Source organism: Vicugna pacos, chromosome 10 (assembly GCF_048564905.1).
Source record: "Vicugna pacos chromosome 10, VicPac4, whole genome shotgun sequence".
In the NCBI taxonomy this organism is placed as follows: Eukaryota; Metazoa; Chordata; class Mammalia; order Artiodactyla; family Camelidae; genus Vicugna; species Vicugna pacos.
The window spans coordinates 45,901,538-45,928,232 of NC_132996.1; the positions used below are offsets into that span (position 1 = coordinate 45,901,538).

The following is a 26,695-nucleotide window of genomic DNA, read 5'->3' on the forward strand; positions in this document are numbered from 1 at the left end:
GTTTTCCTCTAAGGGTTTTATGGTTTCCAGTCTTAATATATTTAGGTCTTCAATCCATTTTGAGTTTATTTTTGTATACAGTATTAGAGAATGTTCTAATCTCACTCTTTTACACGTAGCTGTCTCGTATTCCCAGCACCACTTATTGAAGAAGCTATCTTTCCTCCATGGTAAAATTCTTGCCTCTTCTGATACTGTGATAGTTATCATCATTCACTCAGTGGATCAGACCTAAAAGTTCTATCTGATTCTTCCTCCTTCCCTTAACCTGACATCCAAATGTTAGCAGTCTCATTTGCTACACCTCCAAAATACACTCCAAACACATTTCTAGTTCTTATCACGTCACTGCTGCCACCTTAATCTGAACTATCATGATGCCTTTCCTGGATACTTCAAAATCCCCTCAATGAGTCTCCCTGCTTCTGTTCTTTGTCCCCAACAAGCCAATTTCCTCACACAGCCGGAGTAATCTCAAAGTATAAGCCAGATTTTATCAATTCCCTCTTCAAACCTTCCAAAGGCTTCCTAATACAATTAGAATACAGTGTGAAGTGCTGAACTCATGACTATATGTGCTCTCACCCTGCCCGACTCTCCAACCTTGACTCCTATTTCCTCCATCGCTTTCTCCACTCCAGCCACTCCAGCCTTTCTTCAAACACACCAAACTCACTTCTGCCTTGGGGCCTTTGTACTGGCTGTTGTCCTCTGAGCAGAAGCCTCTGTCTCCAAAGTTAGCAAGGCTAGCTCAGCTGCATGTTATGAACTCAGCGAAGCCCATCCATCTGGAGTAGTGGACCCTAGCCTCCACCCAGTCACTATCTATCCCAACACCTTGTTTTATTTTCTCTACAGCACCTAGAGCCAAATAAATTATTTGCTTATGTTTAATACATGTTTCCTATCACTGTCATATAAGGGCAGCAGGGACCCTCTTGTATTCACAGATGAACCTCCAGCATCTAGAATACTAACCAGCACATAGTAGGTATTCAATAAATATTTATTGATCCAATTTGAAAAAAAGAGAAAACAACAGTATTCATGCTGTTTTATCACAGGGGTAAATGAAACCCACCCCAAGCACTGACAAGTTAACTTATTTGTGATCTATCAGTCAAGATCAGCATGTTACTGTAAACTGACTATACTTTGATAAAGAAGAATGCAAATTTTTTAAAAAGTTAGTATGCTATCCAAGGTCAGTTATGTAAATCAATTATCACTGAAGAAAAAACATTGGTACATCTTATCAGAATTATCATTATACAAAAAAAGAAACAAACTTGCATTTTTAGGTACTTCCACTTATTATTTAACTCATGATAAGTTTCTAATATAGATAAGGTATTGAACATTGGAAAAACAGAGGCACCTTCCAGATCAGTAGACATAAAGCCAGGACTAAACATACACTCAGGTCTGCAACACCTGTGTTCTTTCTAGCAGATGATGGATTTGACATTACAGGTTACCTAGATATTTTAGAGCAGTTCCAATAGAGTAGTAGAAGTCAGAGATATTTTTTACACTTCAATAGAAATTTCACATGTCGTTAATATAGTTTGTAATGCCTATACTACCCAGTATCTTGACTTTCAGAAAAACTTATTCAGGATAAAAACACTAACCTCCCAGTAATATGTGTATTGACTGGTTTGAAGAAGTCTTTAACAAAAATGGAATTTAAATAATAAAGTTTGGTAGTCAAAATCTTTTAAAGATAACATCACTGAGGAAGAGAAACGGGCACCACAAGCGAGCAGGATCCCGTCCAAACTCTGCGGCACACAGAGCCTTTTCACTCTGACCCTTGCTTCTCTCTCAGCTACTCCTCACTACATGCACGTGAGTGTGGGCAGCCTCGTAACCAACTAGAAAATCCCTGCTTATCTCTCACCAACTCAAATGTCACCTCCTCTTTGTAGCCTTTCTTAATCCCTTCTCAGGGTGAACTATCTCTTATCTTTCCAGATGAACTCTGAGCATGATGTTAAGTATAGCGCATTATAATAGCTTTTATTCTATTACATGTTTTCCTGGCAAGGCTGTAAATGGTTTCTGAATTAAAGAAACAAACCATTCAAATTCCTAAATCGATATGCATAACATTTGTCACAAAGTAAATGTTTAGCTAACATTGGTCAAACTAATTAATTACCGATTGAATGAAATGTCTAATTAGCATTATGGTTACAGCTGAAAGCTGCCTAAATGACTTAATCCCCTGTGTGAAACTGAAGACGTTTTAGATATAAAAAATTTATCTAAAATCCCTAGGAACACAGGCCCATATACGCGAAGTTTTTTCTACCCAAGTTTATTGCTACCCTGGCAAATTCTACATTCTCTCTGTGTAAGTGAATTTGCTCAAGTAAGACGACCACCTGACAGCTTCACCGCATCTACGAGGTTCCGAGAAAGATGGCTGGCCTCTAGATCTCCCCAGATTTGGACCGAGCAAACCCAACCAACGGCTTCCAAACTCTTCTCTGCTTAGAAGTGAGTTTTCTGAGCTTTCTGGTGACATGAGTGGCCTTCAGAGATCCTGCTGCTGTTTCCTCGTGCTGATCAACACCACCACAGGTGAAGCACCAGAAGCTTGGCAGAAGACTGACCTCGCAGAAACGTGGAATATATTCTAAATAGGAATCATTTTTAAATGAACTTACAGGACTTTATATTGCCACAACAAATTTTCATTTCTTGATGGCCCCCTAAAAAGAGATACAGACTTTTAAAATTTAGTAAGAAGTGCTGAGTGCTATTTTAGTAATCCTTTGATCTACTATCTTAACATATATTTATTAATAAGCTTTTTGATTTCAACTTCAGTTCAAAAGTCACTGAAAATTAAACATTAAAAAGAATGCACTGATATTTCTAATTTCAAAATTAGCAATCTAGTTATAATGTGTAAGTATCTGTGCAAAGTACAGCAAAATATTATTAGTATCTCAAGATTATTACACATCAATCTAAGACTGTGAGCCCAAAAGAATGTTTTTAAATTTTCCTTTCAAAAACCCAACCCTCATTTCCCTGTTACCAAACATGCCTCCAGTTAGTGATTGAAAATATTTACACAGGGAAAAATATACCAAAAGCCATCAACAGAGACTGTTTTTGATTATTCTGGGATTCTAATCCATTTAGATTCTTCTAAGAATTATCCTCAGCATGTAGTTCAGAAATGCTTGTTTGAATGATTTAATCTTACTATGTTCGTGAACATAAACAACATACAGTATGAAAAAACACATGACAAATTGTTAGTTTTATTAATAGTAGAGGGGTAGTTTTAATACACACTAAATGCAAACACAATTGTTAGAGATTCAGTCACTTATCCTGTAAAACAATATGCCAAGATCAACCTTGAAGCATTTATAAAAATGTATAAAATATCTTCCTCAGTTAACCCTATAGAAGTGCAAAAATTTGAACCTGTCAATAGTCAAATTAAATGTTGAGCTACTGACTAAGCAGTAAAAACTAATTTCTGATTTTAAAATTAAATAGCTCTAGGTAACAGCATGGAATTGCCCACGCCTACTATCTTTGTATTCTGCACAGAGTTCCAAGGCAAAGGGTGCTTCTTTCTTTATGCGTTACCAGTGAGGAAGACCTCTGTGGCTGGCTTATCACGGGCCTTTTAGTCTTCTTCCCGGACAGAGCCTTTGCTTCCTTGGGAGGAGGCATAGGAATTGGTTTCCATGGAATTGGGTTATAAAAGGCTGGTTCTGGATAAGAATTTCCACTGTAAAAACCTAAAATTATTAAACAATCAGAAGAAAACAAGAAAACTTCTTGAGATCAAAAAGACTACTTATTTTAAAATTCTTAAAAAAATGTTAAAATATTAAAAGGGCAAAATATCACTGATAAACCAGTTTGACTCATTTAAAACTTGAACGTAAATATTTTCAAACAAGTAATACTTTTCAAATACAGGAACTATTACAGTAAAGTTTAAAATATAAGTGATACTTTTAAAAGTTTGAAGGTTAATGTTAAAATCTATATAAATAAAAACTCATAAAAATTTTTACTAAGAAATTAATTTTAGAACCCTTAAACTGAAGAAAATCTTTATTTTTCTTAACTAGTCTGGGAAACCACTGTTTGTGTACTAGTTTCCCCTAGTTGGACAACTAAAGTTTACAGCAAAAAGAGTGAACCACTGAAATTCTAACTCACTGTCACTCAAATTAATCAGATTTCATAATATCACTGTAATTTTGATTATTAAGAGCAGTAGCACATTTGCAGACAAATGTTTACTAGAATAAAATTCATTAAAATGCAAAAAATGTAGGACAATAAGCCATTATTTCAGCAATTAACTTCTAGTCAACATGTATATTGCCACCCAAGTTTTAACTTTATTATCCAATTGTTTGGTTAAAACCACTCTTATGACTCTTTTTCCAAACAAGAAAGAGAAAAAAAAAAGGCGCAGACGACGCTCGGTAGCTGTGACGGATGACCTCTGTGACACGCAGGAGAGGCCTACATCCTGACAGCAGGAATGTGTCATTCAGACACCGGCAACCCACTCTGACTGCGCAGATATGTCAACACACACTTCACCAAGATGGTCAAAACAAAGTCTGGAATATGTTCTATTGTGTGAACAAAACAGAATGGGAGTATTTTTAATAATAAATCACTTAAACAAGTGAAGGCAGCTGTCAGCGAGGTATGAGCTTCCACCGTGAAGTACAAAGGAAAACCTGCATTGCCATTTATAACCATTTATAACCAGCCCAAGCCTGAGGGCCAGCCAGTTTTGTCTGCTTCACGTGCTGCCTCGTATTCCACCCTGCAGAGAGGACGCGCCAGACATTGGGAGCTCTGCCTCAGAGAGGGTCAGAAGCAGGGGGAGAAGATGACCCCTTAAATATATCCCAATTAAGGCTTTAAAGAGCCAAGGAATGTAAGAAAATTTTACTTGTTTCTTAACGTTAGACATCATCACTGTGCAATTTTGCTGCTATTGCCTTTAAAATGTATCTGGTTTTAGAGAAAGACAACAAATTTGAGGTAGCTCCACAGGAACACAGTATATTATAATCTTCCAGAAAATAGTAATTTGAAAGAAAAATGATTTTTACACGTTTCTATTTCTGTCAAAAGGAAACCTAATGTATAATATTTGCTCCTGCAAACCGTATTTATGTAAGCCACATAACATAAAAACCAACCTGTAAGTTTTCCATTGGCATAACCATAGCTCTTTGCAGCTGGACGAGGTTTATTTTTCGCATTTTCCAACCATTCCTTAAACTTTCTTTCTGCTATTTCCTTTTTCTCCTGTAATTCAGCCTGCCGTTGTTTTTCTTTTTCCTTCAAATGACAAGACCAAAGAATCTCCGAGAATATTCTGTAACTAAAATTTCATTCAAATTCTACTGACTCTTTTCCCAAGTAGCTCCCATCCCAGTGGCTTACTGATCATAAACACTGGATCACGTTTCCATAGTGAGCAAAGCTGAACATGATCAGGGATGTGATACAAAGGTGGCTGCCTCTCAACCATAAGACATTAAACCCAAGAAGAAAAAAGCAATTTGCTGTTTTAAAACACAACAGTAATTTATAATGTTATAAAACTTCCCACAAAAGTGGACTAAGTAATAGTTGAAAGCATAAACAACAGTAAGTTTGAACCTGACTGAAAAAAAATCATAGGCTTATTAATATTCTCAACTTAAGAAACTCACAAATGCACATTCACTTCGGAAGCTGTATCACAGCATAACAGGTAAGGACGGCTGCGTGTATTCACGTTGTGCTAAGACAGTGTCAATTTTCTATTAGAGACCTTTTATACAATAGAGTTGGCACATATGAACGCCAAAGTCATGTATTCCAGCTGATCACTTTAGTAAAAATACCTTTTCTTTCTTCTTCTTCTCACATTCTTCAGCTTTTTTCTTCTTTAACCATTCTTGATATTTTTCCCTTGCTTTTTCTTGCAAATGCTCTTTTTCCAGTTCCTTTGCTGCTTTTTCCTCCATTTCTTTACTAATTTTTTGTTCCCTTTCTTTTTTTTTCTTAAATAAAAAATGAAGAAATTTTAATTGGAATATCTGTAATTATCCTTGCATTAGGAAGGAGTGTTATATGCAATAATTTTCTAAACTTCAGTTATTTCTTAAAATAGGTGGTAACATAGTGGTTGACACCACGTGGCTTATGAAAATGTGTAACCTACCTGCAACTACCTGGTCAATTTTAGTCTATCACTTGAGTACATGAGTATACATCTCATAATGGCCGTAATAAAGATCTTGCTCAATGAAGTACACTCAGAGCCTGGGACAGTGCTGAGTAAACAGTAGGTACTGAATAAATTAGTGAGCAGAAATTACAATCTATTAGACCATCCTGAATCTTAGTGTTTTTTTAACAGATGTTTACCCTCAGTCTAACATAGGAGCCACCTATGTACACATTTCCCAGACAGTTTGCTAATAAGAATAGCTGGATAAATCTTCACCATCAGTGAGTTACAGAGGACAAATAAATAATGTTTTGGCCTATTAAATACTGCTATAAGGGCACAGACAAATCTCTGGCTAAATAATTCTTATAAGTCTTAGATGAAAGGTTGGCAAACTATGGCCTACAGACCAAATATGGGTGCAGACCACCCACTTGTATTTGTAAGTAAAGTTTTATTGAAATGTGGCCACACACATTTACTTAGGTATTTATTGTCTATGGCTGCTTTTCCATCACAGCAGCAAAGTTGAAAAGTTGCAACAGACCGTGTCGTTCGCAAAGCCTAAAATATTTATCTGGCCCTCTGCAGAAAAAATTTGACACAGCCTATATAAGGCAATGTTTTTTTCCTCTTCTCATTCAAAAGATAATCTACAGCTAAATTCTAAATAACCAATGACATGGCTAGTTCTATCAAAGGTTTAGAAAATAATCTGCAAGGCATAAATAAAGTGCATGCAATACAAATGCCATATACATCACCCTTCATGGAGCAAAGAAATATGAGCCAAGACTAGAAATTCTTCCTCTGAAAGTATCTTGTAGAATGTTAATAATAAGCAATTTCAATAAGACCCAGGTAACAAACACCAGTTACATACAACATATTCCAGGGCTGTGCAGGAAAGGCAAGTCTTAGAAATCAAAGCCCGAGTCATTCCCCAAGTTGCTACATTTCCCTCTTGTTGGGCAGTCAACAGCTGCCAAAAGAAATCCATCCTTTCTTGCTGAGAACACAATATCCGTTGAAATAATACTGGAATTTAAGTACTTCCGACAGTCAGAAAATCCACAAGATTAAAAAGGATCCTGGAGCATATCTCACTCAATCTCTGTCTGAGTCATGAGACTCCTCTACAAGCTCATCAACAAGGAGTCATCCGGCCCCTATGCTGTTTTCAGTTTTAACAGCTAACACGTATTCCATACTAACTCTGCCTGTCACTCTTCTGTACACTTTATATGTATGTACTGTGTCAATTAATTCTTATAACCACAATAGGAGAAAGATACTATTAAGATCTCATCTTAAAAATGAGGAAGCTAAGGCTCAGAGAGGTTAAGTAATTTACTAGAGGTCACACAGAAGGTAAGTGGCATATCACTAGAGATCATACACATATGAGAGAATGCTGAAAACAATTTTATGCCAATAAATTTAACTTACATGTCAGAATTCCTTCATATATACCACTTTCCAAAACTGATTCAAGAAGAAATAGGGTAACTGAATGAACCTCTACTTGTAAAAACAATTCAGAATTAAAAAGTTTCCCACAAAGAAAACTTCAGCCCCCAACAGCTTCACTGGCAGACTCTATAACACATTAAAGGAAGAAATAAAACCAAGTACTACATGAATTATTTGAGAAAACAGAGAAAAAGAAACAAAAGATATATACTACCCCTGTACATTGAAAACTAAAAAACATTACTGAGATAAAGATGACCTAAACAAATAGAAAAATCATATTCATAGATTTATTCTTTGGTATCATTACGATAGCATATTTTGTAGAATAATCTACATATTGAATGCAATCCCAGTAGTATCAGGCACTATTCCAGCAAGCATAATTAGGAAAAATGATAAGCTGATTTTACCCTGCATATGGAAGGATGCAGAGAAACTGAAACAATTTTGAAACAGAAGAAAAAAGATGGAGGATGAACACTATTTAATTAGAAGAATTATAAATTCAAGAATGACTGTATAAAGCTATGGTATCCGACTAGTGTGGTACTGGCATAGGATGTAGATCAAAGGGACAGAAGAGAGTCCAAAAATAGACCCACCTATGTATGGTCAATTGATTTTAAATAAAAATGCCAGGGTAACTGAATAGGGAAAAGACTATCTTTCCAACACAGTGTTGGAACAACTGGATATTCATATGCAAACAAACAAACAAAACCCAAGAACCTTGGCCCTACATTAAAATTAACTCAAAAATATACATACAGGTAAAAGGTGAAGTTATAAAATTTCTGGAAGAAAACAGTGAATAATATTTTTACAACCTTGGCACTGGAAAACATTTCTTCAGTAGACCACAAAACCCAGAAGCTATAAAAGAAAAAACAGAAATATGGAATGTAACTAAAATATAAAACTTCCGCCCTCTAAAAAATACCATTAAAAAATTAAACAGGAGGAAATATTTACGATACATATATGTGACAGGACTCAAAGGAATACATAAACACAAACAAAAACCCCAAGAGATGCAGAAATGGTCAATAGTGCTACGAGCTGAACTGCGTCCAACCAAAATTCTTACACTGAAGCACTAATCCTCAATGTAACTGTATTCTGAGATAGGGCTTTTAAAGAGATAATTAAGGTCCTAAAGGTGGGGCCCTAATCCAATAGGACTGGTGTCCCAATAAGAAGAGGAGGAGACATAGGGATGGGCAGGTACAGAGCAAAGGGCACGTGAGGGTATGGAGAGTCATCTGCAAGCCAAGGGGAGAGGGCAGAAGAGAAAGCATACCTTGCAGACATCTTCGTTTTGGACTGTCTCCCTCCAGAGGCTAAGAAAATTAATTTCTGTTGTTTAAGCCAGTCTGGTATTTTGTTTTGGTGGCCCTAGTAGACTAACAGAATAAGCTTACAAAAAAGATGCTAAATATCATTAGATCTCAGGAAAATGAAAAGCAAAACAACAAGGGCATACTATACACACTTAGAATGACCTAAAATGAAAAAGACTGACAATCTGGCAAGGATGTGGTGCACTTGGAACTTTCAGAATGGAAAATGGCACGAGCACTTTAAAAAACAATTTGGCAATTTCTTACAAAGTTAAACACATACTTACCACACAACCCAGCAATTCAGCTCCTAGGCATTTACCCAAGAGAAATGAAAACAAGTGTCCACAAAAAGACTTGTACATAAGGGGTCATAGAATTTTACTCATAATATCCCCAAACTGGAAACAACCCAATTATGCATCAACTAGTTGCTAGATAAACAATTTGTGGCATTCCACATAATGGAATACTACTCAGCAATAAAAAGGAACAATCTTAAGACACGAAACATCAGGAAATTTTAAAACAAAAGCAGCCTGACACAGAGTAATAATATATATTCTATGATTCTATTTATATGAAATTCTAGAAAAAGCAAATCTAATTGACAGGAACAGAAAGCAGACTTTCTGGTTTGCCTGGAGCTGGGCTTGGTGGGGGTAGAGTGTGGGGGTGAAGGAAATGTTCTCTATCTCGACCATGATGGTGGCTGTAGAGGGACAGAAGCTTGTCGAACCTAATCCCACTGAAAATGGTGTGTTTTGTACGTAAATGATAGCTCAATGAAGTAGAGTTTGAAAGCTCAAGACAGCTCTGCAGGATTTAAACTACAGAAGAGAGAGCAGAACGCCTCTAGTTAGCAGAAGGAAAGGACAGCAGGACTGAGAGCAGCCAGCCATTCAGCGGCCTCAGACTGTCCAGCACTCCGGCTTTTACACCACACACAGCACAACAATAAATTCCCCTTTTTTAAAAAATGATGCCCTGAGAGAAACTTTGTTTCTTGCAAAGTTACTAAAGGAAAGTAACAAAACAACTGACTAAAAGTTTCTGAATTTCTATTTTGGTTCCTTCAGTAGTACCTGGCACATAATAAAAGTGCTGAATGCATAAATGATGCACCAATAACAGTGTTACCAATCGTACACTTTGTTGATTGGAATTAATTTTTTTGAATTAAAAAAAGCAGTTCCATGGTTTGAGAATTAAAAATCACTCTACTTTTAAATAGTATTTTTAAAAAAAATATTAAGGCAAATGCTCTTTTACAAAATATGTGGTGACACACTGTACAAAGCAAATCTAAAAACTGGATTCGGACGGCAGCACAGATGTAAGAGCACCAGAGGAGATAAGCCATTTATTTGAAAAGGTTTGAACAATTTACAGTTGTAATATAAGAAACCAGTTTTGCTAATGGATACATAAATTCTTTTTGTCTAATTTTTTGATAGAACACAGTGTAAATGACTTAGAGAAAAGAACGCCACAGATATAGCTGAAATGTGACTGAAGCTGGAGGCAGAAGAGGACCACACACCGTGCAATGTAAATAGAGGAGAAAAAAGCTAGATGCCAGACAGGAAGAGAAGAACCAGAGGAGCAGTCTTTACAAATAGAGGTAAATGTAACCAAGACTGAAGTAAGAAATCTGATAGGTCCCAAAGAAAAAAAAAACGAGAGTAATCAATTATTCCTTAGCATGCACAAGAATTCTGCAGAATAAGTAAATTCAATTCTCAGGGTTCATTTCAAAACTCTTCTTGACTTTATGGAATCTTGGTTTCGATAATTAGTGATTTATGTCAGGGCAAGCCATTTCCCTCCAAAAGAAAATTTTTCCTCAAATAATTGGATTAGATCTACCACCAGTAATTAAAACAGAATATATCATCTCTACTGTCTTAGACAAACAACAACCATGTCTGACTGGCATGGTAAAATGAGCTTAATGGAGTCAGAAGATAAGAAGCTCTTAGAGGAGAGAGCATAGTATTCAATACATGCAAAACTATTTTATTTTATAGTTATTAAAAAAAAAGTATCACCCAAAGCTTGGTAGTGGTCACACAGACTTATTTTGATTGTGGCATTTATTCGCAAAGAACTCTTTCTTGTATTATGGGATGTAGCAAACATAAAAATAATAATTTACTTCTGAAGTAAAAAAATACATTTATGGTTATAACATATGCACATCTAGCCAATTTCTTTCTTATACTACTTGGATGAAGAAAACTATGTTATCTTCAATTTACTGAAATTATTTACAAGGTTCTCTTCTTAATATCACTGGTTACTGCATTCAATAATAGTTAGGAATCAAAAATTAGAATTAATTTAAAATTTGTCTTAAAATTTAAACCTTTGACTAAATTCATCAAATTAGATTAAAATAATAAAAGCAGAACCATTCTAATCTGCAAAAAAAAATTACAACAGAAAACAAATGACAAGATAAGTATTTTTTAAATTTCTAATTTGTGATCCAATACAAGAATGTATTAAAATTGAAAGGAATGGGGAGGGCATAACTCAAGTGGTAGAGTGCATGCTTAGCATACACAGGTCCTGGGTTCAATCCCTTCCTCTAAAAATAAACAAATATGTAAACCTAATTACCACCCCCAAATATAAATAAAAATAAATAAAACTGAAAGGAAGATAATACATTTATCCATTCACTCAGTGATTCCAAAAACAAATGTTTACTATATTACAAAGCATTATATTAAATCTTGCAATGGATAAAAAGTAATATAAAAAATAATTCCTATCCTTAAGAGTCTTAAAATTGCAAGGGAAGTGAAGGCATGTGCATAATACAAAATAGCAACAAAATACATACATAAAACAAGGCAGTATTATGACAAAGTGACATCAGTTAAACAAGGATTCAGAGGAGTGAGTTTCCAGCATGTATCAGTGAATGTTTCATGTAGGAAATACTCTTGAGTTGGATAATAAAAAAAAAGGTAAGATGGACAATGTGATGAGATCCCAAACTAAGGAAATATCATATAACAAAAAAAAGGAAGTGAGAAACAGAATGGAGGTGTTCTCAAAATTTCTCATTAACACACATCCTTGGGCACTGAGCAGCGCAGTCCAAAGCCCACAATTTCTTTGAAATCTATTGTGTATCTTAAAAATAATACATAGAATTTATGTTCTGCTCCTTAATGGAGTATCTGTGCTGGTTTTAATATAAAACTGACATTTTTCCTCTCAAAATTTTCCAGCAAAACTAATACTACAAGGAGATTCGCCATGCTTAACCTGAGTGCGACTGCTCCCCAAAGGATGCCAGTCAGAAGCCGAGAGCGTGGAGTGAAGGGCAACACAGGTGGAAGGAGACATGGCTTAGGAGCAGAGAGTGGAAGGTGGTTAGCCCACCAGGCTAGACTGTTCAGACATCATTCAGAGGACAGCGTGGAACCATGAAAAATATATTTCAAACCAGGGAAAGACATTTGACTTTTTAGCAAGATTAGTCTGGCAAGGACACAGAGGATGAAGCCACTCATTCAATAAATATGTGGGGGCATTTTTATGTGGCAGGTACTGATCTAGCCGCTGGATAACTGAACAAGAGGCATCAATCCCTGCCCTTATGCAGCTTACATTCCAGTATGGGGAAATAAACAACAAATGAGCCAAAAAACGTAATGAGACCAGACAGGACGAAGAGATCACAAACAGGAGAACAATGATTGTAAAGGAAAGGCAGGGATGACTACTAACAGGGGACAGACTTGGCTTCTGATTCTGCCTACGTGACTGAGGTGATGACTAACATCAGTACTAAGCTCAGAAATCAAGGCGTTAGGACAATGGTTCTATCGGAAAAGAGTGGACAAAAATGGGTTGTTTCAGATTTGCAGGCCTAGTGGTGCCTGTCAACCTCACAGATGACAATCCAAGACTCTGGGAGTTTAGGTCTGGAGATACAGACTTCATGACGACGTGCAGCCAGACAGGAGTGGAAGCCACAGGACAGAAAAGGAGAGAAGCGAGAGCAAAGGGCAAAAGACGGACTTGATACATGTCCATGAGGGTAGGAAAAAAATCAGGTCAGAGAAGAGAGACTCCAAGAGCAAATGAGAAAAACCCAGGTGATGATGAGGAGCTGTGGGAAGACCCTGCAAAGGAGATGTCAGTGTGCATATGCATTTTCATCCTCCTCACCTGTTCATTCTTCCTCTGAACCCACTCCTTGTGCTTTTCTTCAGCAATTATTTTTCTCTTTTCACGTTCTTCCACTTCTTTCTTTTTTTCTAGCTGTTGATTTAATTCCTGTGGATTTTATTCAAACAAAAGGCAACATTTAATAGAGGTACTCAAATCACATATTTTTCAAGTCTGAGGTTAACCAAATTAAACAACAATATAGTTTCCTTTATAGAAAATATACCATTACTGACAATAGCTTACTTAAGTAACTAGTCTATGATGAAAAGAAAGCATTGGTTAAAAAGTATAAGTCATTTTTTAGAAATGCAAATAATTGCTTGGCAGCAAAACACTAGTTTCTTAGACTAAACTTCAGCTAAATTACCCTCATTGAAATCAACTTTCCCACACATAAATTTTGGCATCACTGTATACTACTGGCAGAAGCTCAAGAGAATTGCAACTTTTTTTTTAACAGTTCTAAAAACCTTCTTGATTCTTGATGAAGATAAAGGATAGGAATTAAATAATCCCTAAATTAAACTTTTAATTCAGAGTTACACCAAAGAAGAAATGTAAAGAAGACATTCCATTTTCTGTAGGGAAAACAAGAATCTAGGTTTTTCTTCACTGATTTTATAGCTGCTGGAGTGTAAAACAAAACCACATTCATATCCCAGATTATTTAACTGCCTTGCTGTCACTCGAATCTACACGTTTGGGCATTTCCTCAGGAGAAAGAATGTGGAAAGTATGGCCAAATAAAACTACAAGCTGAATGCCACCACTCTGTCACTCATCAGTTAAATTACTGCATTAGTTGAGAATGCTGTTCAAACTAGACTCCTTGGACTCGCCTACCATAATTACTGGTTATTTTTCTTCTCCCTCCTTAGATACTAGCAACTGGATACTTTTCATATGTCTTCCACTGGACCTCACTCCTCATCGCCATGCCTCCCTTTCCCAGAGACCTGCCTACTGAGCATGGGTGGTGGTGGGGAGGACAGGTTTTCAACTCAGCCAACTCCAGGGGATTAAATGGAATGAAGAGAAGACCCGGCACCAAGAACATACCTCGTGCACTTTACAACCACTGGCCACAGGATACCTGTCTTCCATGACCTCTCACCCTAAATTCCTGCTGCACAGAAAACAGCTGCCCTCACTCACTCAGAAAGTCCTCCAACTTTTAAACACTATACACTCCTTCCATCCTCCCAAAGTAAAATCGCCATCTTGGTTTTAAAAGGATTCTTCATTACCTCTGCAGCTGCCATTCCTTGATTATTCACTTAAGACTTTTTTTTTTTTTAATGGAGCACCTACTATAAAGACAGTGAGAAATGAGAGGCTGGGATGAAATCCCAGAAGTCTCTGATTTAATCTGGTCCTGTATACACAAAGGAATTAAGCTCTATATTGTGAGGTACTGTGTAGAACAGGAGCTTGGAGAAAGAAAGGGAAGGGACGACTAGAGGAGAAAGAGCATGATCCAGGGTGGTCAAAATGAGCACCATGAGAGGAGCAGTGAGGAGATGCTGGACTAGAAGGGAGAGACTGGGGGAGGGGAGGGGTGACGAGAAATTAGAGTGTGGTACTAACTAGAAGGAAAAGGTCTCTTGAGACAGGCAGAGTAAATTAAACACTATGAAGCAGGAATACATGGCAAAAGGGGTATTTAAAACTCTTAATGATAAAGGTTGAAGACTCCATTTGAAGGGATCAGAACTATTCTGAGGGAGAATGACTAGGAGGTGGCCATAGTATATGAGCTGGAAGGAGATGAAAAAGGAAGGAACTGGAAAAAGATGAAGGGTGTGTGCGCGTATTGTGTGTATGACAAGTTAGATATAGATTTGACCACCAATTTTCCAAAATAGTCCTAAATTTTATTGTCAAGAAAAGAAATTACTTAAATATACAACTAAAGATATGATTGATTACATTTATATACGCTTTTAAGATTCTTCATACAAACTCAAAAGTCAGAAAAAAAATCAGTCTTTGTATTCCTATTTCATGGTTCACAAATTTTAGTTAAAGTCGACATAAGAGTTAAAGATGAAGTACCTAGAAAATGCCACCACTGACCCAAACAGTGCTCTAATCTTAGGAAGTCTGTTCAAGTAATTTGCTACCTTAGAATATACATTGCATTCTGAGAAACAACCCTCCCTTCCAAGGCTGGCCCCTCTCAGAATTTCCCACCCTGAATGCCTCCATCTGTTCGCCACCAAGGCAAGCCTCTTCCAGACACAGCTGGAGCCTTCTCTCACAAGGCCCCTCTGTCGTCTTCTGGTAACCACTGAATTTCAACAGAATTACAGCTATTTTCCCAGAGTAAACATTTGATTATAGAAAACCAAAATCCAAAGAGGATCCTAAACATGCATTTGTATTTCAATAGCTTTTACCAACTTTCAAAGAATATTTTACCACTGAAGGTAACAATGAGAAAAACTGAACAGTTCTGAGTTTCACTAGCTCTGTATCCTGCCCGATTCCTTCTTTAAGGGCTGATGAATGAAGTGGTCAAAGGCAAGATGATGGGGTGAAGCACCTGTATTATTCACAAATTAGATAATTTTTATAAGTTAAAACAGACCATACTAAAATATTAAAGCAAATGTTAAAAATTAAAATTAGCCAAAGGCTGTAGAGAATTTAGGGCAGTCTGCTAAATAATTTTTTTAAATAATAAAAATTAAAGTAAAAACTATATGCTCTACAAAACCAACATGCTAGTTTTTCACAATACTATAATGTTTAATATTTACCATGTTTATCACCTCAACATAGTTACAAATGTAAAAAGACCATAAGCATGATTTTGATGGGTTAAAATAATTTTTAACTCAATCTTACAGAGATAGCTGAAACAAATCTAAATATCTATTGCTGAACACAAATTTATGAGCAAGGATGATCTTTTTAATGATTCAACTGTCCTTTAAGTTTTCCTTTAAGTTTCAAGGAAGAAAATAAGAAAGCCAGGGTAAATTCAAAATTAAATACTAAGTCTGACTCATTTATTTCTAAAATTCATCTTGATATTGTGGAAAAGACAAATAAAATGAAAGTCAAAAGAATTGGTATCTAGTCCCAGCTTTGCCACTAACTGCAGCCTTGGCAAAGTTACTTCCTGGCTCTCATGCTTTCATAGAGATCTGAGATGAATTGCTCCTTATGGTTAAAAATCTGTGCTTTTAATGGTACGATTTATAAACAAATTAGAGAATACAGTAAATAAGGACAGAGAAATAAGGAAAGCATGACTGAGGAAATAAAACAAAGGGAAAGGCATGAAAAAAATGTGAATACCGTAATAGCTCAAAATAAGTTTATACCAAAGTGAGTAGCTGACCCATATGTTACGATATCCCTGGCATGACTGATCCGGGAAGATTCACACAAAAATATTTTAATTGCTTCAGAGTTAAGTAATGATGTAGCCATTAAGAAATGTCAAACTACTAAATACATGAAAAGGATTTAATCTTTCAACCAATTATACTCTGCTACATGCTTAATCATTGTGGCGGGGACTTCATATTTTAGTCTGTTCTCAAAATAAATCCTTAGTAGTTACTATCATCTCCTTTAACACATAACAACAGCTAACTTACACTGAGTGTTTCCTGCATGTTAGGCCATCCCTGCTCTTCACTTAGTCCCCACAACACTATGAGGTGAATGTTACTCTCCCCTTTCACTGACAGTCCAGGCAGAGAGAGGTTAAAAACCCACAGTCCGAGTTTTGAATCCAGAAGGTACGGCTCAAGAATATATGCTTTTAACTACTCTACCATGGCCTCTCTACCACATGGCTTATAGACGAAGAGACTGAGGTTCAGAGAAGTTAATCAGCTTTTCCAGGTCACAGAGTTAGAATAGCAAGGCTAGAATTTCAGCCTTGTTCTGTGAACTCCAAAGCCCAAGTTTCCTTATAATTTTCTGTAATTTAATTAACTTTTTATTGGATGCTGACTCCAAAATTACTTGAGTGACCCTCCCTTTCTTAACATAAAAAGTGATTCCTAGTAGGGCCAGAGGTAAAGCTAAGTACCATAAACGGAGCGCCACTTTACCACTGACTCACTAGATCACTGTTTCCCTAACTGTGGTCTAAAACCAATTTACAGGTTATGACCAGCCTTAAAAAAAGAAAAAGAAAATGAAAAAAATAGACTATTACAAGGTTCTGCACAAAATTAAGATATTATTTCAGATATGTATGTAAGCAGGTATTACAGATACGTATGCATTTGTGTGTAACATGAAGCAAAGTAGATTTCTCACTGTGAATAAGTATTTTGAAAGCTACTGAACTAAATAATGGAATAAGTAACATTAAACTTTGAGGTTGAGGTAAGAGAAGTAAGAATCTGGGGTCTCAACAATATACACTAATTCTGAAAATAAATGAAAAAGCTTTAAGAAGGGTATGACTGGAGGGAGCGGCCAAGATGGTGGAGGACAAAGACCCTGAGCTCACCTCCTCTCATAAACACACCAAGTCACAACCATCTACAGAACAACTGACGATGAAAAGGACTGAAACCTGCCAGCAAAGATCTTCTACAACTAAAGACCTAAAGAGGGAATCACAAGAAGATGGGTAGGAGGGGCGGACTATATCAAATCCCATGCCCCGGGGCAGGCAATCCACAAACTGGAGAATAATGCAGTTTCTCCCACAGAGCTGAGAGTTTGGAGACCCACATCAGGTTCCCCAGCCTGGGGGTCCAGACAGGGAAGTTGAGCCCCCAGAGCATTTGGCTTTAAAGGCCAGCAGGGTTTAACTGCAGGAGACCTGGGGGAAATAGAGATTCCACTCTTAAAGTGTGCACACAAAATCTCATGTGTACCAGGACCCAGGGCAAGAGCAGTAATTTGTAAACCTATCTTCTGGTCTTGGAGAGTCTCCTGGGGGGTGGAGGGTGGGGTGGCTTCGGCTTGCCCTGGGGACATGGACACTGGTGGCAGACATATTTGGGGGCGTTTAGCCATGTGAGCTGCTGGTGGCTGCCATCTTGGCACCTTAGGGCCAAGACCTGGCCCCACCCAACAGCCTATAGACACCAGTGCTGGCATGCCTCAAGCCAAACAACTAACTGGACAGGGACACAGCCCCACTGTTCAGCAGGCAGACTACCAAGAGACCTCCTAAGCCCACAGCCACCTCCAGACATGCGCCAAGACCCAGCTCCATCCACCAGTGGGCAGGCACTCATCCTTCCCACCAGGAAGCCTGCACAAACCTCTAGACCAGTCTAGAGGCCTAAGGATTGAGTCCAGCAACAGCAGGCCAAACTCTGTCATGGGACCAGCTGGGCCCTGGCCCTGCCGATTAGCAGGCTAACACAACCCGCAGGACACAGCCAACCCCACCCTATTGTGTCAGGGACAGCCCATCACCCACCCATGATTTGAAACGACCTCTGGAATCCCTGGGCCCTGTAGGCAGACTCCAGGAGGCTGCTCCGCCTGCTGGTAGTCCAGCACTAACCCCGGGATCCGGCTCAACTGCCAGTGGGTGGGCAACAGCCCAAGAGTCTTCAGGACCCTGAATCCACCCACCAGCAAGCTAGCACTAGCCCCAGGGCCACATAGGGTTCTGCAACTGGCAGACCAGGCCCAGCTAACCAGTGGCCAGCAGCAGCTGCAAAAGGCAGGGCCTGGCAACCAGCCAAGCGAGGGGCCAACGAAGCCTACTAGACTGTCCACGTAGTCAGTCTGCCACAACAGAAGGACCATGCAGCCCTCTTAAGGGGAACCCCTAGAGCATACAGTGTGGGTGACCAGAGGGGACTGAGCTGCATTTTGAAGTGAACTAACTGGCTGAACATTTTGTATGTTCCAGCATTAGTCCGTTCTCTCCAACAGAATGGGAGAAATCATGTGCAAATGATGCAACCAACAAGAGATTAATCTCCAAAGTATACAAACAGTACATATATGTGTAATGGAATACTACTCAGCCATAAAAATAATGCCATTTGCAACAACATGGATGGACCTAGAGATTATCATACTAAGTGAAGTAAGTCAGACAGAAAAAGATAAATATCACAGAATATCACTTATATGCGAAATCTAAAAAAATGATACAAATGACCTTATTTACAAAACAGAAAAAGATTCACAGACATAGAAAACAATCTAATGGCTAGCAAAGAGGAAGGGAGGAATAAATTAGGAGTTTGAGATTAACATACTACTATATATAAAACCAGTAAACAACAAGGACCTTCTGTATAGCACAAGGAACTATATTCAATACTTTGTAGTAACCTATCATGGAAAAGAATCTAAAAAAGAATATATATACATATATATACACACACACATATACTAAAAACTGAATCACTTTGTTATACACCTGAAACCAACACAAAATTGTAAATCAACTATACTTCAACTTAAAAAAAAGACTATGACTAGCAATGATATCAGTAACAATAACAAAAACATACCAGCCTCATTTAACCCTCTTATTGTGCAGATGAGGAAACCAAAGTGTAAAAGTTTAAGTAAGTCTGCCTGATGTCAAACCATAGGTCTTTCTCAAACCCTGTGCCCTTCTAAGTAGAAAGAAGTACTACTGTGCACTTTTCCAGGAATAAATTTGTATTTTAAAATACAAACTATCATGCAATAGGGAAACAGCAAAATGTACTGGTTTCTACAGTTATTTGAATCATGCCAAGACTGTCTACCTGGATAGAAACCCGTAACAGAAAGAAAAACTAGTTTCAAAACTGAAACGGAACGGAGCGCGGAGGAAGGGGGTGGGAAGGGATAAATTGAGAGTTGGAGATTTGCAGATACTAACTACTACTATACATAAAATAGATAAACAACAAGTTTCTACTGTATAGCATGGGGAAGTATGTTCAATGTTTTATAGTAACCTATAACAAAAAGGAATATGAAAACGAATCTATGTATGACTGAAACTTTATGCTGTACACCAGAAATTGACACAACATTGTAAACTGACTATAATTAAAAAAAAAAATTAAAAAAAAAACTGAAATGGAAAATTTATTCCAGGGAAGATCACGGAGAGTGAAGCTTTAGTTGCAAGGATTTTTATGGCAACAGGGATACTAACAGATTAAACTGAAATATCCAATAATAGTGAAATAGTTAACTATAGTCTATTATATATTTAATATATTTTAAATATATTTTAGTAATCTTAGCCAGTCATTTTTAAATGATGATGTAAAAATATTTAATGATATAGAAATATATTAATAATGTAATATGCAGAGAAAAGCAGGTTACAAAACAGTGACCTTGTTCATTAAAAACAACATACCCCTCACCACTCAAATCTACCTGGGTTCTGTTTGGGAAGGGAGAGCATTCAGACAGTGAGTCTGCATACTGGAGGATGCCAAAGTATCCAAACCTATCTGGTTGCTAGGTTGTAAACAGCAAACAGTATGAATTCAAAGAATAAGAGATTCTTGTGAAAATGTATCTCAAACTGTTTTTTGAGTTTGGAGAGTGAGAGTTCAGAGAGAATCACAAATACACAAATGTCCACGAGCGAGGCAGGGGGCACAGAGAAACCGAAAACCCATGAAAGCCCAGCGGATTCCCATCTCCCAGCACAAACTCACCCTACGGCACGTGTTCTGAGTGAAAAGGGGGTAGATTTCCTGTCTCTATTTCAATTTTTGTTTCTCTTCTCTCTTAAAAGTTTTACCAAGTGTATGCAGGGGAATCTACTTTTGTTAAATGTACATATGGTGACACTCCACTGTATGTGTCTATGTGTCTATATAAGGATATATATGTACATTTTTAAAAATTTATGAAGACGAACATTTGGATGGCTGCATGAGATAATATTAAAAATGGTTATCTTCAGGGGATGGGATTAGAGTTTTTAATTTTCCTAATTATGCTTAGCTGTGCTTTCCAGGTGTTCTTATAATTAACATATACTATTTCTACAATAAATTATTAAAATTGATACAGCAAACTGATATAAAGTAATGCAAAAACTTTGTTTTGAGGGATAACATGAACGTTTTGTTTTGTTTTGTTTTGTTTTTATTGAAGTATAGTCAGTTTTCAATGTTGTGTCAATTTCTGGTGTAATAACATGAACATTTTAATTTCGACAGAAGCTCCACTTTGTGAGCTCGTGGATTAAACAGGAAGACTAGTTTTACCTCCAGGGCCTTCTGTTGCAGACGGTCACGTTCTACTTTTTCTTTGCCAACAAACCATGCTTCCCATGGCGTCAGGCTGCTTTCTGGTAAGAGCACCTGTTTCTGTTCTTCTTGGTTATCTTCGGATTCAACCACACTATTACAAAAGAGAGGATATGATAGCATTTGTGCTCAAAATTCTTTGGGTTAACAGTTAAAATCACTGAGCTGTACAATAAAAGCCAAATTCCATGATACATTTACAGTACTGTGATTTTTACATATAAATATACATGAATTAATTATATATAAATATACACTTGAAAAATCATGAACAGGAAGTCCAATATTTTCCATCAGTTTTATCCTTCAGACTGTCTCTGAATTCCTTCATCTTCTAAAATCATATTATTTAAAAATCTACTGGCATGTGGGTTACCATATCCAGGGCACCTGTCTGAATGACAATTTTTTATTCTTAAAAATCTTATACTTGGACGACTAATTAAACACATGATCCTAGTCAGATCTTGGAGCAGACTTTTTCCCTTTTCCTCCCTTAAATAGTTCACAAAGGAAAGAATGTGTCTATCCATAGAGAGGATAAAGCCAATGTGGCCACAATGAGGGATTCGGGGTGAAGAGTGAACAAAACTTCTTTATCCTCTCAACTTTTCTGGTAAGTTTGAAATTGTTTTGAAATTAAAAGGTACAAAAAAAAAATAGATGGCCCTTGTCTTCTTTAACGTTCTGGTGGACTCCGTTTTGCCAGTTCTCCCCGCACAGCTGGGTTATCTCCTACCGCAGTCCCCACCTGCACCACGCACCTCTGTCAGTCTGTCTCTTCTGTGTACATGGAAAGCAGCTGCTCACTCAAGCTAAAGAAAGGAGGGGAGGGGAAATACTAGGAGTACACACAGACATAAAGACCACAGGGCCTTGACCAGACACACAAGCCTCATAAAACTCAGGAAAAGCAGAACTATGAGCACCCATGGAAAGAAAGGTTGTTCAGGACCCAAGGCAGCGCTAAAGATCAGGTTATTAGAGACTCAGCCCCTCCCTGTCTCTTTAACGTTCCTGATTCAGGCAACCAACTGCCTCGCCCACTGCTATGCACAACTTTTTTCAGCTCATAGCTTCTGTTCACTTGTCTTTTTCTGCCACTATTTCTTCATTCACCCACGTTCTTATGGAATTTGTATTCTAGTGGGGAAGGGACACTGTTGATGTACTGTTTATTTCTTACATACATCTTTCCTTCTCAGTTTTACCAAACACCCTCAACTGCTCTCATGGCTCCAACTATCACCAGGTGCTAGTGATGCCCGAATCAGTCACTCCAGGCTAGATCCTTCTCCTGAGCTCCAAACTTTCATTTCCATCCTGATCACTCCACTTAAATATCACAATCAGCCCAAAACAAGTCTAATCATCTTTTACCACCACCGGCTACCCTCCCCACCAAGAAAAATCTTACCCCTTCTCTTATGATCCTACCTTGATGAAGAGTACCAACATCTACCCAGTCAGCCAAGCCAGAAACCCAGATTTCTGACTCCTGCTCCTCGTCCACATCTGGTACCCCTCCCCACACACCCATATAATCACCTTGTCATGTCCATCCTACTTCTTTTAGTTGTCTCCAGCCATTCTCCTTTTCTCCAACCCTACAACCACTTCCTGGACATAACCCCCTTTCTCCCACCACTTCAAACCATTCTCCAGTTGCCTGATTCATCCTCCAAATGCATCCTCCCCATGTCAAAGTTCCTCCGTGGCTCCTCTGCCCTCAAGATCAAGTCCAAACTCCACAGCCTGACACTCTTGAGTTGGCCCTGCCTATCTTCCAGCCTCTTCTTCCCCCAACAGCTGATCCGGACTCCACATTTCAGCCTGGCTGAAGTGAGGCAGGCTGATGAGCATGCCATGCAGCTCTGCCTAAAACTCAGAAATTCCTTCTACCTCCACACACGGCCAAAGAGCTTAGATTAGGGAGTAAGGCATTTGGGGTGAATCTCTACCTGCTCCTTCCTAGCTGTGAACATTTTAAGCCTCCATTTCTCATCTGTAAAATGGAGGAAACAGTAGCGGCCACCTCACAGGTACTGTTGCATGAAGGGCTAAGTTCAGTTCTGGGCTCTCAGTAAGCATTTGGAACGTGTCGTTCACTAGTGCTAGGAGGGGTATAGCCAATTCCTACTCTCCCTTTTAAGATTCAACTCAGGCATTAATCTTTATTGCCTCACATTGAAACTCTGCAAAAAATCTGGACTAAGTGCCCTGGGCTTTCTGTCACTTGTCCATCTCTGCCAGAGGCCATGCATTCCTTGCAGACAGAAGACATGTCTTAACTCATATTTTCATTTCAAGAGTCTAGCTTAGGGTCTGGAATATAGTCAGCTCCTAAGAAATGTTTGTTGAAAAGAGGAAATCTGTGAGATCATTTTTTTAAAATTATACTTTAAATATTAAATTTCTTGCCGTATCAGTTTTAACGAATATATTCAAAATGTGTGGCACATATCCTGCAGCTCCACCCATAATCAAGAGAGGCTTGATAAGCAGCTGTTTATGGCCAACATGTTTATTAAGGCTCAGGTTTCCTAAAGGATAGAGTGATACAGAAACCATGATAAAGCTGAATAAGTAGTCAGCCCAATGCATATTATAAAAGACTCCAGGAAAATACTTATTATCTTGTCTGAAGTCACCTGTAAGCTTCATCTCAGTCCTGTCCAAAGCACTTGAAGGCCAATGCATCCTCCAAGCTTGGCGTTATACACCTAAAAGCCCCGGAGCTCATCTGTCACATGCAGTTGGTGCCTGAGTCTATCCCCCAAAAAACTTACACTCTTAATTTTGCCAGGCATATCCCTGTGGCAGGTGAGGATGGAAAAAAAGGCATAAAATCCCACACAGCTCTACGTACATGCCCTGGTCCACGAGAGGATGCTCACTGCCCAGAACTATGGCTGGACTGTGACTCGGCTGCCTACTATCCTCATCCCATCACCCCCAAACTGTCTAGGGCACCAACTAAAAATCAGAGGTAAAGAGGAGGAATGAGGAAACGTTCTAAACACTTTCCTGAAAAGAAGTGCTAGGTTTTCTGAAGCATTCAAAAACAGTCACCCCGTCTATCTGTTCTCTAGGAAGCGGGAAACAGGCATTGATTCACCAGCATCTGACACTTGCCACACACAGGCCGGACGACTCCTGCATTCTTCCTAGACCACATCCTACCTATTTCTTTGACTGACAGGGAATGAAGTGTGACAAGGAAGGCAGCTATAGCCCTGGGGTGTTAACAGCTCACTGGGCTGTGGCTAAGATTTGACATAAACAGGACTGGCTTCGCTCATGGTGAGCTCCATTTGGTCAGGGTTTGGCTCTTGGAAGCTACTGCAAGGTCTCAGTGGCTGAGCTGTAGTGTTGATGGCCACACCATTCCTTTGGTGGCTAAATTGTGTCTACATTGCTTAGTCCTGCTGATTAGCTTCAGAAGGTATTTTCCAAAGCCTTAAAATTTATTTTTAAAATCTTTGGGACCAACTCAGTCCTGAAGAATCTATACAAGGGCCCACATGGAAATGGTCTCCTAAAACTGTTTCTTGCTGCTACAACCAGTGTGGACAAGTGGTTTGCTTGGATACTATTACTGATCTCAATTCCTACCAATGTACTTACTGTTTACTCCTCTTAAGAGATTCACTGTTGTAACTGTGTATATGAGTCACTTCAAATGGTTCCATATTCCATTCACTCCCTCTGGGTGCTCATACAAACACAAACCCATAGCATGGTTTCTCTGGTCTGTATGCCTTAGATTTCCTGTATTGTACCTTGTGCAACTTGACAGTCAGAAACCTGTAAATGCTTTCTGAAGATGATATACGAGTCCACCCCAGAGTGGACCTGTATTACTAAGCCTAGCTCAAAAAAACATATTCCTGCAGGGATAGGCCCTAAGCTCCTATATATACCCAACATACCCAACAACAGGCATATAGCATAGGGAAGAGAAAACTTCATCAGTATTTGGTACTAGGCCCAGCTCTGCTAATAACGAGGCATATGCCTTTGAATTCGACTTTTTATTTGTAAACTGAGCCACAGTTTTGTTACCTGTAAAATGAGTGGCTTGATCTAGGCTTTAATTCCATGAGAGTAGACCCTGTGTCTATCTTGTTTGTGGGCTCCAGTATCTAGACTAGGATGTGGCACAAATGTTTGCTAAATGAACAATTGTAGACATAAACAAATTAAGATGACTTAAATAATCCCTTTGATTCTAAGACTCTTTGATTGAAATGACTTCTAAGTGCTCAGAGCAGATTCAACATTCTCTCTAGGTGCCGAAGTTGACGTTGCTAACCTCTCTGCTTCAGCTCCTTATTTACAACATAAAAGCTATACTGCTTACTGCAACCTACTTCACTAGCAATCAGACTTTTTTCAAAATAGCTACAGGTATTACTAAGGTGCAGTAAACCACATTTTGGTGTTAAGGTTTGGACAAGAGTTCTAGTGTCCACAATCTGATTTCTGAGTACTCACAAAACTCCTGAAAATGTAGCAAAATTTTGTGTTTAAGACTATGTGTGTTTCTGTGGCGAGTGAGACTGTAGCAATCATCACATTCTCAGGAAAATAGGATTAAGAATGACGGAAAATCTGTGGTCCTGCTCAAGAATCGGCCCAGGACTCTACGTGCCAAAAGGAGCAGCACCTGTGCATGCAGGTGCCTGCGCAGCCCTTGAGAGAAGACAGAAGGGCGTTTGGCCACCGGAGGAAGGTACTCAGAAGGGTCTGAGGATTCTTGAGAGGGGCTGCATAGGCCGGAGGCCGCGGGTTTACCTGGCGCACCCCTGTAACTCCATTCCTCTCAGGCTCTCCACCTTGGCCTCTGAGTCCTGAGCATCTTCGTCCACATCTTCCTCTTCGTCCCCGTCACCATCGTCGTCGTCAAACGGGAAGCTCCGGTGGCCGAGGGGAGACAACAGCGACAGGGTGGAATTGCTGCAGCTCAGCGGCGGCGACAGCGAGCACACCTCCACCGCCTCCAACGCCTTCCCCGGGGCGCCCGTCATGAGGACGGAGAAGGAGCCCGAGGAGGGCCGAAACCTGGACCTGCACTGGCCCAGGAACCGGCTGTCGGGAAGGGGCAGAGGAGCCCCCCACCGCCCCGCCGCCCACATCGGGCCCGCCAAGTTCAAACTGGCGGAGCGGCGGCGGGGGACGTGCTCTCCCAGCAGGCCCCGCGCGCGCCGGCCCGGCCAATCCGGGCGGGCGCG

General features: G+C 38.9%; 1 protein-coding gene across 3 annotated transcripts; it reads right to left on the reverse strand.

The window, feature by feature from the left end:
- Positions 1–985: 985 nt before the first annotated feature.
- Positions 986–26,658, reverse strand: CCDC34 (coiled-coil domain containing 34). 3 transcript variants are annotated; one of them, XM_072969697.1, is made up of 7 exons: positions 26,259–26,655; positions 21,420–21,555; positions 13,240–13,347; positions 5,904–6,062; positions 5,211–5,352; positions 3,619–3,773; positions 986–2,720 (listed from the first exon to the last, which is right to left on the reverse strand). In XM_072969697.1, exons 1-7 carry the CDS (start codon positions 26,597–26,599, stop codon positions 2,703–2,705), a joined length of 1,059 nt encoding a protein of 352 aa, XP_072825798.1. In that variant the 5' UTR covers positions 26,600–26,655; the 3' UTR covers positions 986–2,702. The 3 variants fall into 3 exon arrangements, with proteins under 3 accessions (XP_072825798.1, XP_072825797.1, XP_031536937.2); XM_072969696.1 differs by lacking the exon at positions 986–2,720 and having other exon boundaries at positions 3,262–3,773; XM_031681077.2 differs by lacking the exons at positions 986–2,720; positions 3,619–3,773; positions 5,211–5,352; positions 5,904–6,062 and adding an exon at positions 6,224–8,581 and having other exon boundaries at positions 26,259–26,658.
- Positions 26,659–26,695: the final 37 nt, after the last annotated feature.

Coding starts and splice junctions, on each gene's coding strand:
- CCDC34 (XM_072969696.1), bottom strand. CDS start 26,599: ATGTGGGCGGCGGGGCGGTGGGGGGCTCCTCTGCCCCTTCCCGACAGC. Junction 21,556..26,258: donor GAGTTACAGGGGTGCGCCAG/GTAAACCCGCGG, acceptor CTTTTGTAATAG/TGTGGTTGAATCCGAAGATA. Junction 5,353..5,903: donor AGAAGAAGAAGAAAGAAAAG/GTATTTTTACTA, acceptor TGTCATTTGAAG/GAAAAAGAAAAACAACGGCA.